This window comes from Indicator indicator, chromosome Z, assembly GCF_027791375.1.
Source record: "Indicator indicator isolate 239-I01 chromosome Z, UM_Iind_1.1, whole genome shotgun sequence".
In the NCBI taxonomy this organism is placed as follows: domain Eukaryota; kingdom Metazoa; phylum Chordata; class Aves; order Piciformes; family Indicatoridae; genus Indicator; species Indicator indicator.
The window spans coordinates 27264539-27285244 of record NC_072053.1 but is presented as its reverse complement, the minus strand read 5'-3'; the positions used below and the strand labels follow the sequence as shown (position 1 = coordinate 27285244).

Here is a 20706-nt window from a genome sequence, read left to right as displayed (position 1 = left end):
GGACTAGATGTCCTTTGGAGGTACCTTCTGGCCCTGACCATCCTATGATCCTGGCATAAGGCAATTTACTCCTGGTGTTGGAGGAAGTATGTGTTCTACTTGTGACAGTGGGTTTCAGGTGGTGTCATGATGTACTAGCAACAAAGTTCCAAGATCCATTTTTTGAAAGTGGTTGGGTATTGTTTCCTCATTGTGTTTTCTTTTCTTGTGATTTCTTAAGTCTGGAGACTCAGGTTCATAAAAGGTCATACCATGTGGTGTTTGGTTCTCTCTCCAAAAGCAGAAGCATGAACTTGGATTGTGTTGCCATATTTACAACCTCCAGTTTTTCAGATTCATAGGGAAGGGAACTCAAAGTTCATGTAGTTCCGCCCCTGCCATGGGAAGGAACAGGGTTCACTAAACCAAATTAGTCATGGCCTCATCCAGCCTGGCCTTGAACACCTCCAGGGAGGGAGCATCCAGGACCTCCCTGGACAACCTCTTCTAGTGTCTTACCACCTTCACTGTAAGGAATTTCTTCCTAATATCTGGTCTGAATCTACCCTCCTCAAGCTTTTTCAATCCATTCCCTCTTATCACAACAAGCCCTTGCAAAAAGTTGTTCCCCAGCTTTCTTGTAGACCCCTTTCAGGTACTGGAAGGCCACTGTAAGGTCTCTTTGGAGCATTCTTTTCTCCAGGCTGAACAGCCACAGCTCTTGTAACCTGTCCCCATAGGGAAGGTGCTCCAGCCCTCTGATTACCTTTATGGCCCTCCTCTGGACCCACTCCAGAAGTTCAATGTCTTAATTGTTTTTGAGGCACCAGAACTGGGTGCAGTACTGCAGGTGGGGCCTACTGAGAGCAGAGGCACAGAATCGCCTCCCTCGTCCTGCTTGTCACATTTCTTTTGATGCAGCCCAGGTTGTGGTTGGCCTTGGCTGCAAGTGCACATTGCTGGCTCATGTGGAGTTTATCATCACCTTGAAGTTCTCTACTTAAGACTGCTCTCGAGCCACTCCTCACTCAGCCTGTATTTGTGCTTGTGATTGCCCTGACCAAGGTGTAGGACTTTGCACTGGGCCTTGTTAAACTTCAAACTTGCAAGGGAGGTCAAGGACAACAGAAAGGGCTTCTTCAAATACATTGCAGGAAAAACTAAATCTAGAGGCAATGCAGGCCCACAGCTGAATGAGTTGTGTGCCTTGGTGACAGAGGACACAAGGCAGAGTTACTGAATGTCTTCTTTGTCTCCATCTGTACTGCTGGAGACTGTCCTCAGGAGCCCCAGACCCCTGAAGCACCAGAGGAAGACATGACAAAGGAGGAGTTTTCTGTGGTTGATGAGGACTGGGTTAGAGAACAGTTAAGTCATCTGGACATCGATAAATCCATGGGTACTCATGGGATGCACCCATGGGTGCTGAGTGAGCTGGCGGAAGTCATTGCCAGACCACTCTCCACCACCTTTGGTAAGTCATTGTAGACAGGAGAGGGGACTGGAGGAAGGCATACTCCAATCTTCAAAAAGCATAAGAAGGAGGACCCAGGTAGCTATAGACCGGTCAGCATCACCTCCATCCCATAAAGGTAATGGAACAACTTATCTTCAGCACTGTCCTTAGGCATATCAAGGACAAGAGGGTCATTGGGAACAGTCAACATGGTTTTACAAAGAGGAAGTCATGTCTGACCAACCTGATAGCCTTTTATGAGGACATAACCAGGTGGATAGATGATGGTAGAGCAGTGGGTGTGGTTTATCTTGTTTTCAGTAAAGCATTTGACACTGACTCTCACAGCATCCTTGCAGCTAAACTGAGGAACTGTGGTCTGAAGGATCGGGTAGTGAGGTGGATAGAGACCTGGTTGAAAGAATGAAGTCAGAGAGTTGTGGTCAATGGGATGGAGTCTAGCTGGAGGCCTGAGTCTAGCTGGAGGCCTGTATCTAGTGGAGTCCCTCAGGGACCAGTACTGGGACCAGTACTATTCAATATGTTCATCAACGACCTGGATGAGAGCACAGAGTGCACTGTCAGCAAGTTTGCTGATGACACAAAACTGCAGAGTGGCTGGCACACCAGGGGTTGTGCTGCCATTCAGAGAGACTTAGGCTGGAGAGCTGGACAGGGAGAAATGGAATGAAATTCAACAAGGGCAAGTGTAGAATCTTGCACCTGGGAAAGAGCAACTCCATGGACCAGTATAGGCTGGGGACTGACCTGTTGGAGAGCAGTGAAAGGGAAAAGGACCTAGGGGTCATAGTGGAGGGAAGGTTGATTGAATTGACAATATGCTCTTGTGACCAAGAAGGTGGCCAATGGTATCCTGGGTTGTATTAGAAGGGATGTGATTAGTAGGTCAAGAGAGTTCTCTTCCCCCTGTACTCTGCCCTCGTGAGGCAATGTCTGGAATATTGTGTCCAGTTCTGGGCCCCTCGGTTCAAGAAGGACAGGGAACTGCTTGAGAGAGTCTACTGCAGAGCCACAAAGATGATCCAGGGATTGGAACATCTTACAAGGAGAGCCTGAGGGAGCTGGGGCTTTTCAGCCTGGAGAAGAGGAGGCTGAGGGATAACCTGATTAATATTTATAAATAGGTAAAGGTTGAGTGCCAAGAGGATGGAGCCAGGCTCTTGTTGGTGATGCCCAATGACAGGACAAGGGGCAATGGGTGACAGTTGAGGCATAAGAAGTTCCATGGAAACAGGAGGAATTTTTTTTCACTCTGAGTGTGACAGAACACTGGAACAGGCTGCCCAGGGGGGTTGTGGAGTCTCCCTCTCTGGAGATATTCAAAACCCACCTGGATGCATTCCTGTGCGTTCTACTCTAGGTAATCCTGCTCTGGCAGGGGGGTTGGACTGGATAATCTTTCAAGGTCCCTTGCAGCCCCTAACATTCTATGATTCTGCTATTCACAAGGCTGTCTTGGGCCCACCTCTCAAGCCGTTCCAAGCCTCTCTGGATGCTATCCCTTTCCTCCAGCGTGTCAGCCAGACCACACAGTTTGGTGTCATCCTCAAACTTGCTGAAGGTGCACTCAATGTCACTGTCTGTGTTGCTGACAAAGATGTTAAACTGGTCCTGGTACTGACCCCCAGGGGTCTCCCAATTGTCATTGGGCATTGAACAGTTGAACACAGCTCTCTGAGATCTGTCGACTTTCTTATTGCTCCTCCTTTTAGTTCATGTTGCCAGTTTCTACAAGTCTTCTACCTTCCAAACATGCATAAGCACAAAAATTAAGAGTGTGAGGCCTCAGATATCAGAATGGCATGGACATCATAGTAGGGCCAAAAAGGTTGAACTCCATCTCTGTGCCTTAGAAGAGGTAGCTACTGTCTTTAGAAGAGGGAATGAGGAAGAACACGCCATCAGAGTCTGTGTCAGTTGGGTCAGGGCAGTGGGCATTTTGGAAGGCTTCTTAATTAGAACTTTAGGAAGTGGCAGCTCCAGGATGAGGTTTATCAGGAATGAAAGTTTTGGTGCAGGTGCATGATTTGCTCTGCTTAACTAGCTCCTGTTTTCTAACTCACTATTCAGAAACCTGATCAGATGTTGGTGGGTGTTCACCTTGCTTTGATTAAGATACCTCTTGAAGTGTTTTGTGTGATTTGTTATAATCATTGTTTGTCTTTCTTAGTGCTGTTTGTTCCATTGCTTGGACTGTTTCAGATTTGATGGTATTTACATAGTTATTTGATTTTCTTAACAGCTTGGAGAATTTGGGATGTTTTAAAGGCATGCTTTTCAGTGTTTACATAAGAACAATAAGCTAATTGTGTTTTAGAGTTGTAAATTATTTTGTCTAGTATTCTTTTGCTCACTTGTGTGAAGTGAAAACCTGGTTTTAATCCTTCTAAACAGGTTGGCACTGTTCTTCACAATGACCCAAATTACACCATATAAGGTTGTTTTGCCCATTTTGTAGGTCCCTTTAAAAACTAGAATGTCTTTGCTGCAATGCTTATTGATGATCATTGTATGCAAGAGAGGGAGGTGTGGTGGTTTTGTCTTTTTTTCTTTCTTCTGATTGCTCAGATTGTCAACAGATAATGCAGTTATCTTCAGGAATACTTGAACCTTCAAAGAAACACTTGGTTGTTTTGCATATGAAAAAACTTTACAGCACCCCCTGCTAAAGGGAGATCAAGCCTTCCTCCCTGTTTTATTCTTTTTGAAATCCCAAAGTGTCCTCACACAATGTGGGAGAGATCAGTAGATGAACTGAAACAGTTATAAATTAAACAGTGTCTGTAGGTTGGGGGCAGAGAAGCTTTTTTTCATGCAAAGTGATTTTATTTTCAAAAGTGAGTTTATATTCAAAGTTATTTTAACTTTGTCTGCTGAAAAGGTAGACAATGGTCGGGACTAACCTGTGCTCAACTACTCTTTTTGCATTTATTATCCTTTTACTGCTCCACACTCTTGTGGTCTTTTTACTCTTATGCCTGTTTTTTCTTTTTTTTTCCTGTGTTGCTAACATTTTTACTAATTCTTGTTGCTACTACTTCTGAATTGGGAAGTGCTAGAACCTTCTTAATTAAGAACCTTCATACTTCTTACTAAGAGTAGAATAGGTTTGCCTTTGACACAGAAGAGAGAACAGTAATTGAAATGCGGTATGCTAACGCTCATGATTCTTTATCTGTTTAAACGTGTATCCTGTGAGCAGCAGAGGTGGCTTAGTATTGTGCTCTGTAAGGTTAGTGTTCTGCTTTCCAGCATTTTAAGACACTTGTGTGGTCATGCTGTAATCATTATGGTGACAATGGTGACATGAATGTGGAAAAAGGAAGTAAAATGTATTGGCAAAAGAACGTAGATCTTAGAGGATAAACTGTGAGCAGACTGTTTACAATGCTTAAGTAAATTCAGAAAGCTGAGAGAGTAAAAATCAAGTCAGTCACGGAATGCTTTGGAACAAGCTTTCTTAAGAGAAGCATGCTGACATCTGTGGTACTCCTATCCAAATAGGCAGTTCCCAATTAAGAAATAGCAACTTACGAGTTTAAATCTTCTTACTATTTCACCCTACTTTAATTTCTGTTATAGTGAATCAGTTTTACTCCTTTGTTTCTCCTGTGCTGTTTACATTATTCACAGAATGGTAGAAGTGGAAGGGACCTTTGGAGATTGTCTTGTCGAACCTCTCTTCTGGAGTAGGATCACCAAGAGTAAATCACATAGAAACAGGTTGAGGCCAGCTCTGAATGCCTCCAGAGACTCCACAACCTCTCTAGGTTGCCTGTTCCAGTGCTCTGCCACCCTCAAAAGTGAAGAATTCCTGTAACACCTTGGTGACTTAGTAATACTTTGAACACTGCTTTAATCAGATTTGGAAACCTGTTGCTTGCTCTTTAAAAAGGCTTTGGCAAACGTGCTTGGAGAACAGCATTATTTAGTTTAAAACTTACTGAGGTAGATATTCCTCGTAGTGCTTCATTGCTCTGCAATGAAATTTGCTGAAATACCCAGAAAAAAGAAAAAGAGATAGCATTCTTATTAATACTAGGAGTTACAAGATTGTGAATTTTGCCTAACACAATATTTGGAAACAACCTTAATTGTAAGCATCTCTTTTAGTTTTCTTTGCTTGAAAAATCACTGCCGAAGTTCATAAGGTAAGGGAACCTGGACAGAATGTCTCTTTTCCTGGACCAGCACTGGAATTCTTATTTTTAACCTTCCCTTTGTATGAGTGAGAAATAACTCAAATGAGCCTACCAGTAGGTTTTCTGGGAATGGTTTCTGAAGTATGTGTTTGGGGTATGTATGGGAGGTGTGGACTTCCTGCATGAAACCCTTTATCATGTCCATACTCATTGTGCTGTGGAAAAAGCTGTGTTTGTCCTGATAAAAAGAGCATTGTTTTTCAGGGTAGCTTTTGAAATGCAAATTGTAATTGTTTTTTTTAGTATGGCTATAACAAATTCATGGGATACTCTTATTCTATCTAAATGCATAGAAATTGTCTGTTTTGCATTAACAGTCACACCTTCCAGTCATGTAACCTCTTCTCTTTCCCAAGATCACATTTTCCCACATCCCTTTCATAATCTCTTCTCTAGGAATTTGTTGCAGCTGCTGATGCTTGCATGTACAGAGTGCTTGTCATGTATTCTTAAGGTCCCTAAACAGAGTTTTCCAAAATACACCCCAGCTTATATCCTGGGTCCTTTGGGCTTTGAAAATCTTAGTCTTGAAGTTTTCAAACATTCAAGTGTCTTCTACAACAAATCTTTGATCTGGGTGTAGCTGCGTGCTGAGAAAGGACTGAATCACAGAATGAACCAGGTTGGAAAAGACCTCAGAGATCATCAAGTCCAACCTAATACCTAACACCTCCTGACAACTAAACCATGGCTCCAAGTGCCACATCCAGTCTTTTTTTTGAACACCTCCAGGGATGGTGACTCCACCATCTCCCTGGCAGCCCATTCCACTGGCCAATTACTCTTTCTGTGAAGAACTTTCTCCTCACCTTGAGTCTAAACTTCCCCTGGTGCAGCTTGAGACTGTGTCCACTTGCTGGTTGCCTGGGAGAAGAGACCAAACCCCATCTGTCTAGAACCTCCTTTCAAGTAGTTGTAGTGAGCAATAAGATCTCCCCTGAGCTTCCTCTTCTCCAGGCTAAACACCCCCAGCTCCCTCAGCCTCTCCTCATAGGGCTTGTGCTCCAGACCTCTCACCAGCCTCACTGCCCTTCTCTGGACACGTTCAAGTATCTCAGTGTCCTTCTTAGATTGAGGAGCCCAGAACTGGACACAGTACTCAAGGTGTGGTCTAACCAGTGTTGAGTACAGGGGCAGAATGACTTCCCTGCTCCTGCTGGCCACACTATTTCTGATGGAGGCCAGGATGCTATTGGCCTTCTTGGCCATCTCGGCACACTGCTGGCTCATGTTCAGCCTACTGTTAACCAGTACCCCCAGGTCCCTTCCAGCCTGGCTGCTCTCCAGGCACTCTGTCCCCAGCCTGTAGTGCTGCATGGGGTTGTTGTGACCTTGATCTTAGAGTGCTACCCTGTCCTGGTGGAGATCAGGGAAGAAGGGCGCGTCCTAGCCTGTCCACATAGCTTCCAAGTCAGACCGATGTTTCCAAAGAGATCTCTGTTAACAATAAAACTGATGAGACAACAGTCTATTTTAGTACAGTCACTTGATCAGGAACACTGGAGATGCAGTGGTACCCTGAGAAAAAAGGAAATTGCTGCATGAGATCATTTTCATTCTGAACAGATGTACACCGGGAGGGATCAATCAGGCAAGTAGCCCAAATACTGGCAGCATTAAACATGTGCGCTCCTCCATGTGGAAGCAGTAGAAACATATATAAAATTTCTTGTTCCACAGTAGCAATGGAAGTTCATAAGGATATACTGACAATATTAACTGGAGATGGGAAAAGACATAACCCTCATGAAGGTCTTCACACTAGGCAGCTGTTGTATTAATTAGCAAAACGCATGCTTATTGTATTCTAAATATAATCATAGAATCATAGTGTCAGTGATCCAAAACCAAAACAGAGAGCTGACTGGGAGTGGGGAGGCATTTAAACACACTGTATCTCTTGGTTTTATTTTTACAGTCTTTATGTCACAGGTCTTTCAAGGAAATATTTTCCAGCAGTGTGCAAAGATTGGATCAGCCCATAAATGTTAAGCTAAAACAAGTGAAGTCCTTTGGAGCTGAAAGTCCATAAATATTTTGTATACATTGTATACCTAAGGGATTAGTTAGCCCTTTGTGCTTCTTGAGTAATAAAAGCTATTGCTTAAAATTTATTCCAGTTTAATTGTGGCAGCCCTTTTTTTTTCTTACAATATATGTTAATTGTTTATAACATCACAGAAGTCCACACACAAACTGGGGATGTCCCCTTTTGTGTCACAGACGTGGGAAAAAAATAAAAGTAATTTGAGAATATTTTAAAAATGGAAAGTGTTCTCTTTCATTTCAGTAAGTGGGAAATGGCTTACCAAATCTAAGCCATATTTTCCATGACAAAGCAACTTGTAAGAATTAATGAAGTCTAAGATGAAGGGAAACATGAATTTCTGGAGAAGGAAGTTGTTATACTCTGTTTTCCATTTTTCTCAGTGATTTTTTTTATTAGTCTTATAAATACTCTTAACTGCTGCGTCCCCTTAAGCACCTAAGAATAAGGACATACCTCCATCCAATCCATGCATTCTATGGTTCTGTGATGCATTTCTTCAAAGATACAACAACCAACTTCAGTTATATTCCTTTTCTTTCTTCCATATAAAAGGTGGTGCTATGGTGCAAATGCTTAAAAATTCACTGGGAAAGTGAGGCCTTTGTCAGGGTGTTGAAAGCTGGGGAAAGAAGGGTTGACCTATTTCCTTTTTTAGTCTGAGCCAGAAAGGGGTATTGAAAAACAGACAATTCAAACAGGCTTTGCTCGTATTACAGGAAAAATGACATGGCTTCGTTGCTGATGTAATTTCTGCTCTTGGGAGCCTGTAGCTTGTTGGAATCTGTGCTTTCATAGGTTTTGGGTTTGGGATGATTCTTGTTTCTGAGTGATTTAAACATCAGCATAGAAGAACATGAGAAAGCTGTTGAGATTGTTTTAGAAATTAAAAGCATCGTTGAAGGAGAAAAAACCAAAAATGCTGTATCAAGGCTTAGAACATCCCCTCTCTTTGAGAAATTAGCCTGTCAGTGAGTAAATGTCAAATTTAAGCAATAGCATAGTATTTCTATATGGAAATGGATTAAAAAAAATAATCTCTGCAATATCTGGCATGAAGTCAGATTTATGTTGTGTTTTAAGTTAAGGAACAGCTTTCACTCTTGTTCCTCCATGTCTACATCTGTGCAGAGAAAACGAGGGGCATGTGGTGTGGTTGCTTTGTCATTTAGTGGCTCTGATGGTGCCTACTGTCCAGCTCAGCTGAAAAAAGAGAGCAGGGAGACTACCTGTACCCTGTACATCTCTGTATGAGAGACATAGGACTTCTGTTGCTGATAGTGCTGTTCTTTGTGATTACCTTAATTAAATCTGATGTGATGTCATGAAGTAGTTCAGAACTGCAAATGGACATCTGTTATTCTGTGTTCTGTGACCAATTACACTCCCAGATGTGTTGGTTTAAAAATAGTATGCACACATGTACTCGGGCTTGGTTCTTTTCGCATTAAACAAAATTTCAAACAATGTTTTTGGCTAGATCGGTAGTTCCTAGTCTTTTCGTAGATGGTCCTCATTATCACCACTTCTTTCTTTTTTTTTTTTTTTTTTTTTTTGGTTCCTCTGTCTTCTTGTTGCCTCTGTCTGCATTCTCATGCTTTCTGTTTCTACCTCTGTTCTTCATCACTAGTCTGGCAACACCAGTTATAAGCACTTACAAGCTTGGCCAAGCTTATTAACATGTAGTTCTGATGTGACTCGTTTAGAACATAACAGACTGAGTTGAGAACTATTAGGTTTGAATTCTGATGTTAGGTTGCCCCACATGATTTGGAGAGAGCCCACTTTAATGTGGATATAACCATGTAGTTCTTTCGTGGATGACTGCTTTCATTATGGCAGTGATATTTTTCCATTTGCTCTGTGTCAGTGAATGACAGACTCATCCTGACTGATGCTAAGCCATTCTGAGTTGTATTTTAGCTCCTGTCTTACAGGGTTTTAAGGATTTTTCTTTTCTTTTTTTCCCCTCCTTCAGACCATTTCATGTGGAGCCTACAAACATAGTCAGTGTGAACGATGATGTGCAAAGAGTCACTGATGAAGCGTCAGCAATGAATAAGCGGATTCATTACTATAGCAGGCTCACCTCTCCTGCAGACAAGGCATTGGTAAGCAAAGACAGGGAAAATTAACAGGGTGGTCTCTAGCAGGCTGAGTCTTCCACAGCCTAGGTTTATAGAAGAAGCACAGATAAAGGTAGGGGGAGAATCACTCTGCACGTTCTTTGAGGTAAGTGTCTTGTAGCTGAATGCCTTAACAAGTTCTTGTGTTATCAGAAGTTGTGATTAATTATTAATTAATGTCCTCACAGTCCAGAGAAAAGATACAGTTTGAGTTCTGTAAGGCTGCTCCAGGCTGCTCAGATGTGTCTGCTCATTTTCCTCATTTATGAGAGGATTTAAGCAGTGGTCAGCTGCAATGATTGACCTCGCATGGTGTGTACATAGTACAATGCAGACATTTTCCAGAAAAAAAAAAATTCTGCTATCTAGCTAAAAAACTTGTAAATTGTTTTGTTTTGTTTTTTCATAGGGAGGAAATTAATATAGTCCACCTTTTTGTTTTTTCAATGCACTTCTCATTAAAAGATTTTGTGATTTACAACAGTTTCTTTGATGTTACTAATAAGTCTTCATTTTTCTCTATTTGTTAGGTTGCTCCTGATCATGTACTTCCAGCTCCTGATGAAATCTATGTGTACAGTCCATTAGGAACTGCTTTTAAAGTTGACAGTTGCACAGATGGCTATGGTAAAAACTCCAGTGTAGTGACAATGTATGTTAAGCACCTTGCCATATCTTACTGAGAAAATGCATTCTTGAATGTTCTGTGTATGAATAACTGTTGCAGCTAAGAGGATAATATGAAGTAAAAGTGCTTCCTAAATTATTCAGTCTTTTCTCTTTTCTTCCTAGATTTATAATATGGAATACAATGATGGGTACATCTATATTAAGTATCCCATGGGGAATAAAACAGGTAAAACTACGAAAAATGTATGTGCATGAAAATGGTTTCTGGCAGCATGGCTTGCTCTTAATTTTTCTGTAGTGTTACTGATAAAGAAGGAAACCTGTATTTTTCACTCTCCAGGCAGGCTTTACTTCAGGAATTATTCTCATCTTGCTGATGGGCATTTTGACTCTTTATTGCTGCTACAGAGTTGTGAAGTCACGGAAGGCAATACGTAAGCAATAAAAGCTTCCTAACACAAATATTTCCATTAAGCATGAAATACAGAGATCTAACAGATTCTTTGTTTGTTTGTATCTTTATTACTTGTTAGACCTAACCTGCAAATAAAAGTTGTTCCTTCAAATGTCTCCCTACTTCTGTAGTCTGGATCTAAGCTCTGTAAGATAAATGTCTGTCTTAAATTGTCTTTCAGTTCCTTGGGACCTAAGTGTTACAACCAAACCAAATTTCGTAGCAAGCAAGTTTTCAGGTGTTCATGTATGTTTGGTGATTTAAGGAGTTAGAGGCTTCCCTTCTTTTCCATGACTGATGTTCAGTTCTCTGCATGTACTGCTGATCATGTTGCACAGTGGAGCAGTGTGGGCTGCAGCTGCACCCACCTGTGTCTTATGTGTGCACTACCCTAATATTCATAAGTATTCTATGTTGGAAGCAATTTATGAGTAGTTGTCTCACTTTATTTAGAATGTGGTTTTGCTGTTCAAAACGTTTTTTGAAGCTTTTGTAATTGCTGCTTTTATACATAAATCATCTCCTCACTTGCTCAAGTAAAGACAGGTAAGGCCTCCAGTTTATGGCATCTCTTCTCAGGGCATTGTTGAGGACTAGTTCATTGTCTGGCCTACTTTTCTTTGCTGTAACTCTCACAAAAGGCTTTAGCTGCAAACGCATGTCTAATCCCAGTGTTTCTGGGAGTACTCAAAAGTAGTAATAGCCACAACAGACAAACTCTGCTTCTCCAGGTTCCTTCAATCAAACACCTAATGAGCATTACACTTTTAAAAGTTAGCAACCATCTTCTTAGCCCTTGGAAGCACTGTGAATTTGTGTCAGCATATTCTGAGACAAGAGTGCACTCTGTCATGCAGAGTTCTACTGACACTGACATATTGTTTTGTTCAGACATGTTTCTGGTTTTTGTCTTCTTCAGCTTTAATAGATACCTCAAACTGGGAATTCCCAGATGTTTGCAAGTATTACTTTGGATCTTTTGGTCAGTGGTCAAGCCTCTTATTTTCTATGGTATCACTTGTTGGAGCCATGGTCGTTTATTGGGTGCTTATGTCCAACTTTCTCTTCAACACGGGAAAGTTTATCTACAGTAAGTATACATTTTTGGCTGACTTTTATGTTTACCTTGTGGAAAGATCAAGAATTCTTTATACTGGAAAAGATTGTCCAATTTACTTAATTTTTCTGTTTATTTGCATGAAAATTCAAGTGATAATAAGTAGCTATGTATGGAGTTACTACTGCAGTCATGTATGTTTTCAAAGCCAGTGTTTCAGTCTCTCTCTTAAAATGTTGTTTTAATGAAAGACAAAGTACCAGTTATCTGATTTGCATGTCAGTAATGAGGCTTCTTGGTGTAGTTCAAACACCACCAACCTGGTTGCTCATTTTCTCTATGTATTTCCACTACCTCCTTGTTTGCATGTATGCAACTATTTGAATAGTCATTTAACAGTCTAGGCTATTAAAATGATCCAATAAAGGTTAATAAAAAAATTACCTAGTTCCATTCTAGACTTCAGCAAACAGTTAGAGTGCTGCCATGAAATTTCTCCAAGTATCCCTGAAGGAATGATGAACTGTAGCACAGTGAAAGAATGATTCTTAGATGGTTATTGCTAAAAAGAAAATATTTTGGTTATTTATACCCTTGTACATGCACAGATACACAAACTTCTGTGGACACATTCAATTAGATATATATAGGTGTGGGAGAAATGATGGAATTGGGGGATTTGAAAATCTGACTCATAATATTGAGTAAAACAAAAAAATTTAAGAGTTTTTGTTTTGAATGTAGTTAACAAATCTCTGAGACACATAACAGCACAGACACTTACACCTCTTAATGTTTAATTAAAGTTCCCACCATCCCTGAAGGACATACTTTATCAGTGTATTTTGCAGCTGACCTAAGTCATACATTATTAAGGCTGTTTAATTTTAGATTTTGGGGGGTTTTGAATAAGGTTAGCATGTTAAATTATTTTAAACCACATAGCTCCAGTTCTACTAAGCAGACTTAGGAATGATCAAAAACATGGTTAATTTTCTCTCAGAAAAGTCGTGGTTTTCCTTGAGATTGGCATGTTACTTTATCTCTTACCTCTATTTGTTGGATAGTCTTATTTCTTACAATCATTTGGTTGATTGCTCTGTAATAACTGTAACCATTGGATTCTTGTGATAGCTTTTATTGTGGTTACTTAATTACTAAGTTTTAAAGTGGGTAATAGGATGTGGGTTTGACACAACAGCATCTTCCAGCCATGTCTTTCTAAGTTATTCTAAGCAGGCTACTGTGTTTTGTACATTGATTACTTTTTTAAAAATCTGCACACACAATTTTTGTGGGAACAAACTGATTTTCTAAGGGAGAATGGCCTATAAATTAGTAGTACACAAAGAATAAAAGAACTGTAAGCCAGGTACGATGCCCTGTTTTGGTGGGTTGACCCTGGCTGAATGCTGGGTGCCCACCAAACCACTCCATCACTCCCCTCCTCAAGTGAGTATTGTGGGCAGGAGAATGTGGCATGTCAAAAACCTCGTGGGTCAAGACAAAGGCAGTTGAATAAGCAAAAGTTAAGGCTGCACTTAGAAACAAAGGAGGAAAAAAATGTATTCCCTACTTGCCATCAGCAAGCAATGTCCAGCAACTTCCTGGGAAGCAGGGGTTCATTAATCATAGCAGTTTCTCTGGAAGACAAATGTCATAGTAGCAAGTGCCCATTACCCCTTCCTCTTAGCTTTTATTGCTGAGCAGACTTCACATGATATGAAGTATCCCTTGGTCAGTGTGATTCATCTGTCCTCTGCTGTTCTCTGCATATCTCCAGGCTATGTCCATTCCCAAGACCTTGCCCACACCCAGGCTACTAGTGAGGGGGAATGTTGGAGAGACAGTCTCCATGCTGTGGGAGCACTACTCACCAGTATTTTAGCTACTGCTGTTTTACCAGCACCCTTCTGCCTACTGATACGGATCACAGTACTGTGAGGACTGCCTTGGAGAAAATGAACTTCATCCCAGCCATACCTAATACATCTGCCTTCCATGCTTTTGTTCTGTTTTTGTTTTACAGAATGAAAGTAGATCCACAGATGTAATTGCTAGTTCTAAAACACTTCTTAAGTGTAGAGGAAGCATAAGTTGGCTATCTGTCTGTAAGCAGTTTTAAAGTGCTCTAATTCTGTAAGAGCTATGAGTTCTTTTGATGGCTTCACTAAGTACTTTTTTAATGTAAGAGCACAAAACAGTGGTGAAGTGAGGAAGTGACAGATTATTTTAATTAAATCTCCTGATTGTTATATACACTTGCCATGGTTTAACCCCAACTGGCAACTAAGCACCACCCAACCACTTCCTCACTCTCCCCTGGTGCAATGGGAAAAGAGAATTGGAAGAGTAAAAGAGAGAAAACTCTTGGGGTGAGATAAAGACAGTTTGATAGGTAAAGCAAAAGCCACATATACAAGCAAAGCAAAACAAGGAGTTAATTCACCACTTCTCTTCAGCAGGCAGGTCTTCAACTGTCTCCAGGAAAGCAGGGTTCCATCATGCATAACAGTTAGGAAGACACATGCCACCACTCTGAATGTCCTCTCCTTCCTCCTTCCCTCAGCTTCATGTGCTGAGCATGAATATAGAATGGCATATCCCTTTTTTCAGCTGGGGTCAGCTATCCCAGCTGCATCCCCTCCCAGCTTGTGCAGTCCCAGCTTACTACTTTGTGAGGTGGTGTGAGGAACAGAAAGGACCTTGACTTTGTAAGTACTGCCCAGAAATAATGAAAACATCCCTGTATTACCAACAGTGTTTTGTACCAGCACAACACTGAACTGGTATCAGTAAGTAGGAGAAACTGAGTTCTGGTTCAAGGTGTCGTAAATCAAAGAAAAGAAACAAAAAATATTTTTCTTCTCACAAGACTGTCTGCTTTATGAGAAACAAGCAGCTGTTATTTGCATTTTAAAATGCAGATGCATTTTCTTTGTACATAATACTCCCACTTGCAGAAGTGAATTTTAATCAGACACATTAATTAAATTTCCAAGCTAATGGGCATTTTCTGTATGTGTGCATGTGTATATAAATGAATATAAAGGATCTCTTACTGGTAAAGTTGCAGAGGTCAAAAATACCAGGTGTGGCAGAGCAGTGAAGTAACACAGGAATGTAATGAAAACAGTGGTTCTAGAGATGACTGTAGACAGTGAGACTTAAACCTTTTTCCAAAGGTTTCCTTTCTTTAAAATACAACATGGAAAAAGCATCCTACAGAACCTCTTCTGAAAGTAACATTAGAAAAGTGAGTAGGGGAAGCTTTTTCTGTATAATACCATCTGGACCAAGAGTGTGATCGCATGCACTTTGTCTCTAAAGCAGCTGATTTTTAAGAGGCATCTTTTCACTAATCTGCTATACAACACTGCAGACTGAGGAGCTGGGACAAGGGAAGGTGTGATGGGGGAACAGGAATGAGCAGTTGGAAGGGGGGGTGGCTTGTGACCTTCATAAATGGACCTGAGAACAAAGTAGTGCAGTGGGCTACTTTAAAGCACTTATAAAAGAAGGTTTTTAAATGTTGGCTTGGGGTTGGGCAAGAGCAAGCTGTTGTAATCATCTCTCTGATGTAATTTTCCAAAATACTTATTTCCTTAATTTTTACCAAGTAAACAGATAAAAGCATAATAGCAGGTTTGGGACACTGATAGCAAGGTTTTCTTCTTATTTGCAGATTTTGTTCATGACATTAATGTAACAGATATTGTTCCTGGCACCAATGGAAGTAACAAAGGTAGGAAGCATTTATTAGTATTGTGTTTCCTGGTTTGGGGGTGGGGAATGGTAGTTAAAGGCAAGCATCGTGTTTCCATGCCTAACTGCCTTACAGTTACAAAGTGTATAGTGTAGGTTCCAACTACCTATTCTTAAAAATGTAACTTTCTGTGTGAGATTTATATTTCCACAAATAAACACCCAGTTAATAGTAAAAAAAAAAAGGAAACTGTAAGTGGGGATAAGAATTAAAAACCAGAATAAGAGTTTGTGTGTACCCAGATAGATCATCCTTAAAACTATGAATGCTAGGCATCTTAACAGTAATTAGACAATTTTAACTTCTGCACCCTAAAAATTGAGGTACTTCAGATCTGTTTATTGTTACAAAGTCTTGGCTGAAGTATCTTTGTGCTTCCTCACCTCTGCAGCAACATTGTTGTTCTAAAATCTGTAACAGCTTTAATGATGATGAGCACAAAAAGAAACAAGTGTTAGCTTGCAGTGTCTGCTTGCATTTTGTGAAGAGTCTGGTAGTTGCACAACTACGGGGAAAAACTGTAGTCAAGTATGAGAATAGGTCTATTGGGAGTTCTTAAATCGGCAGAACAATGCAGAATGAAGGAAGGAGCCAGGCATTGTTCACCTCTCGTCTTCCTGCCTATATATAGTAATTGAGCATGTAGTTCTTTGTTCTGAAGCAGAAAATTTTCTCTATCCTGGGTACCTGAATGGAATGGGGAAACATTTCAGTACGAGCTAGACAGCTGTATGCCACACTAGATGCAGCTGTGTTTCTGCAGAGCAGCTATTTGGAGTCAGTTACAATACTTGAAAATAATTCTGGAAAGCAGCTGATTTCATTTGAGCTAGTGCTGAATCCTCTTTCTCCCACAATCCTTACCACCAAGGAGCCAGTAGCTGCTGCAGTGCTCTTTCATGCTCTCTTCTGCTATCCTGCCCTGTTCTTATGCAGCAGAGGGTATAACTTGGGAGACAAAGTAGATAATATTCCACAGTATCCTGCAGCAGCTGGAGGATCTAAAGCATCGGCTTCACAAAATTAAGGACTGTGAAATGCTCAAATGACTCTTGGCAGGGGATTCAGGGCTACCAGGGAGACCAGTAAGAACAAGCATTTTTTGATGTCTATGAAACCATGTAAGCAATGGAGGGAAAGCTAACGAGAAAACTGGAAATAACATAATGATCTCTCAAGACATTTGACAAACACTTCTTACACTTTTGCCTTTGTAACAGAGCAGACCTGCATCTGCAAGGCATCTCACAGCAGCTGAGAGATGTCACAGAAAGATCTCACAACTGTTGTGAGATGCCAGCATTTAAAATAAGACATGATGGGAACAATGAGACAGGTTCGTATTTCAACACAGAATTTTGTAGACACATACTAGAAACAAATGCTGATATCAACAAAACATCTTTTTGTCAAGGGATCTTTTTGTTTTGTTCATTTTGTTCCAGTCACTTGCTCAGGTGCTGCTGTTGATCAGCCTCCAAATAACAGGAGTGTGATGTTCCCTCTCGGATGCATCATGGGTGCATATCTTAAATTGCTTCTACTGTGCCATTTAGCAGTGATGTACTTGGCGTGGCACCAAGCTGACAGGGTGCTTTGGTTTGGTGCATGAACTTTAGACTTGCCAGTTGTTACAACAGCTATCTTAGCCTTAGTCTGTGTGTTCCCAGAGCAACATACAGTCATACCGGCTCTTCTGTACACAGATACGCAGATGCACTTGCTTCTTTGTTCATATGATCTTACTGAGGTGTGCAGGGATAGATTACAGTGCTGAATGTGCAGCTAGATGCAGAGGTGTGTTGCTATGACTTCAATCCAGCAGGTGAATGTAGCCACTGAACACACCTAGTTAGAGGTATATCACCTTGAAGGCTGATTCAATGCCACAGCTCAGGCTTCAGAGAAATTGGCATCTTTGTTGTTCTTGGCTGAAACAGCCATACATAGCAGTTGTCAACTTAAAGTGCAAAGTGGTTAGCAGTGAAATCTTAGTGCAGAACTCCTGATAAAAAAACAAGTAGAAGTGAGGAAGTGACTTGCCAGATAGTGCTTTTGAGTGGTCATATTCTCCTTAGGTAGAACAGCGTTTAGACGTTATGGGATCTTGGCTGTGAAGATTCTGTGCAAGTGAAAACTTTCTACATCTGGTGATACTTTTCTTTTCCTTTCTTCCAGTCATTTGTCCAAGTGATGCTGGCAGTCACCCACCACAGAACAGCAGTGTGATGTTCTCTTCTGGAAACAATACAGATTTTGAACTCTTTGAGAAGTGGTGGAACAAATCACAAACTGTACCATTTTACCTGATTGCCGTTCTTCTGCCCCTGCTGAGTCTGAAGTCTCCGTCTTTCTTTGCAAAGTTTAATGTCCTAGGTGGGTAACAAATAAAATATTATTAACGCATCAGTGCATTGTGGCTGAAAGGTATGGAAAACAGTGAAAGTTTCTCCAATAAGCAGAATCAAAATAGAATCATGGAATCATTTAGGCTGGAAAAGACCTCTAAGATCGAGTCCAACTGCTAACCTGACACTGCCAAGTACACCACTAAACCGTGTCCGTAATTGCTATGTCTACACATATTTGAAATATTTTCAGGGATGGTGATTCAACCACTTCCCTGTTGCAATGCTTGACAACCTTCTCTGTGGAGAAAATTTTCCTAATACCTTTTCTAAACCTCTCCTGGCCCAACTTGAGACTGTTTGCTCTCACCCTATCCTCAGCTGTTACCTGGGAGAAGAGACTGAGCTGTACCTTGCTACAACCTTCTTTCAGACAGACAGCTAGAGAGAGAGAGAGAGAGAGAGAGAGAGAGAGAGAGAGAGAAGGTCTCACCTTAACCTCCCTTTCTCCAGACTGAACAACCCCAGCTCCCTCCACTGCTCCTTATAAGACTTGTACTCTTGACCCTTCAGCACCTTTCTGGTCACTCTTTGAACATGGTCCAGCACCTCCGTGTCCTTCTTGCACTGAATGGCCCCAAACTGAACAGAATATTTGATGTGTGGCCTCACTTGTGCCTAGTCCAGGCAGACAATCACTTCCCTACTCCTGCTGGCTGTGCTGTTTCTGATACAGGCTATTATGCTGGTGGCTTTTTTGGCCACCTGGGCACAATGCTTGCTCATATTCAACTGGCTGTCAACCACCACCCACCCAGGTCCATTTCCACTAGGCTACTTCCTAGCCACCCTTCCAGTACTTTGCTGGCAGCCAAGAATGTGCCTCAGAGTGCTTCATTGGTTGGTTTGTTAATCACACACAGGATTTCTGTCCTGCTTTACAGTTAAGAGGGAGGTCTTTTTTTTTGCCTTTGCTCCTTTGATAATGCTATAAAACATGTTCCACTGTATTTACAACAAGTGGTGTACATATTACTGTGCAGCACTTGGTGTATACTACCTTGGCACAATCAGGCATAACCTTTCTTCATCTGGTAAACATTTTGACACAGGCAATTACTTCCAAACATTAATCACTTTTCACTTGAAGTAATTTGCTATCAATCAGTTGATTAATTAATCACAGTCAGTCAGTGTAACCTACTGCTGTGCTTTGCCTCAGCTCTCAGTACCCTGGCCTATTCTGTGCTACAAGGGCAAAAACTGTGACTTTTCTTGCTTACATGTCTTGAGGTAGAAGACCAAGGCAGGTGGGATGTACATGGATGATGGATGGGGTCAGCCACAGTTATAGAGCAAGAGGGGACTGAGGGCATGATTAATAGAAAGGGAAAAGGTGATGGGGATCAGAGAATGGGTTGGAAAAGGTGGTGATATATTTGAAAGGAGGTACAGGACAGGGTATTGCAGGTCTAGTTTATCCTCTGTTCCAGTGTGACACTTAACAAGACCATGGATCTGCTATTCCTGCAACCACTAAATGAAAATACAGCACAGGAACTCTGTGAAAGTAAGGTTTTTACATAGACCACATATAACATTAGGGGTAAGAAAGTCATTTATCTCATTAGATCTAGCCATAACTGTACCTGTTTTTCAAATAAGCATATTATTTTATGCAGCTATTTTTTATTTGAGAACCTAATATTGAAATGTGAAATTTCTTACAATTTCAGTGGATTGTTATATAACGCAGAAGGTGTTCAAAGATGCCTTAATTTTTGTAAACCTTGAAGTTTATGGGACAATAAAAATGGAGGGCAATTTTTGAGATGCTGAAATTAACTTAATAGAACACTTTTACTTACCTTTGCCCCTGCATAGATCTAAATCATTAGGAAATTACAGAATATTTTAGCTAGCAAGCTGATCCTCAAGTACAGAACCTTTTATCTTCTTAGTTTGGTGACTGCGCTCTGCATACTCAAGTGATAATTTCTTCAATTTATTGTTAATCTGGGAGATATTGCATGAATGAAATGATGTCTCATCTGAATCTGTATTCTAAACTGTAAACATGCTGTTTCTTTGTCTTTGCTTATTTGTTGCCTGTTCTCTGGTTTCTGGTATTATTGTCTGGGAGGTTGCATTGCAGTGGGCCTAATTATTGTCTCACAATAATTGCCTGTATTTTTAAGAATGAATACTAATCATGAATGTTTCGACTAACTGGTGGGATGGAGCAAGAATAAAGCATGGCACCAGTACTGTCTATTGCTTCATGGTGTTTGTTTTGTCTTTTCTAGGTACGGTTTCAGTCGTCTACTTAGTTTTTCTGGTTACCGTAAAGGCTGCTCATCTGGGAATCCACTTAGAATACAACTGGTTTACAGAGAATGAATTTTTTGTACCAGGTGAGATAGTGAAAATGCAACAATGAAGCATATATATGTGACAGGTTTAAGGTCTTTAAAAGCAGTTCATTATTGACTTTCTCATCTGCCTTTCAGCACCTCTATCACACAAGTGAAGTGAGGAAATGCAGTCTGATGTTGCATGTAGAGGCTCAGGAAGGATCCATCATAAAAGAATAACAATTAGGAAATGGTATCAACACTGT

General features: G+C 40.8%; 1 protein-coding gene across 3 annotated transcripts in view; it reads left to right on the top strand.

The window, feature by feature from the left end:
• Positions 1–9744: 9744 nt before the first annotated feature.
• The window catches only part of SLC38A9 (solute carrier family 38 member 9), a 35995-nt gene continuing 25033 nt past the window's right edge, over positions 9745–20706 (top strand). Inside the window, exons 1-8 of one of the 3 annotated variants that reach the window (XM_054397687.1) lie at positions 9745–9816; positions 10362–10483; positions 10624–10687; positions 10802–10895; positions 11835–12005; positions 15658–15717; positions 17917–18114; positions 20393–20500. In XM_054397687.1, the coding sequence (XP_054253662.1) occupies positions 9760–9816; positions 10362–10483; positions 10624–10687; positions 10802–10895; positions 11835–12005; positions 15658–15717; positions 17917–18114; positions 20393–20500 (874 nt within the window). In that variant the 5' untranslated portion in view covers positions 9745–9759. The remainder of the gene's footprint in view (positions 9817–10361; positions 10484–10623; positions 10688–10801; positions 10896–11834; positions 12006–15657; positions 15718–17916; positions 18115–20392; positions 20501–20706) is intronic. The other 2 variants (XM_054397689.1, XM_054397688.1) reach the window with 2 other exon arrangements.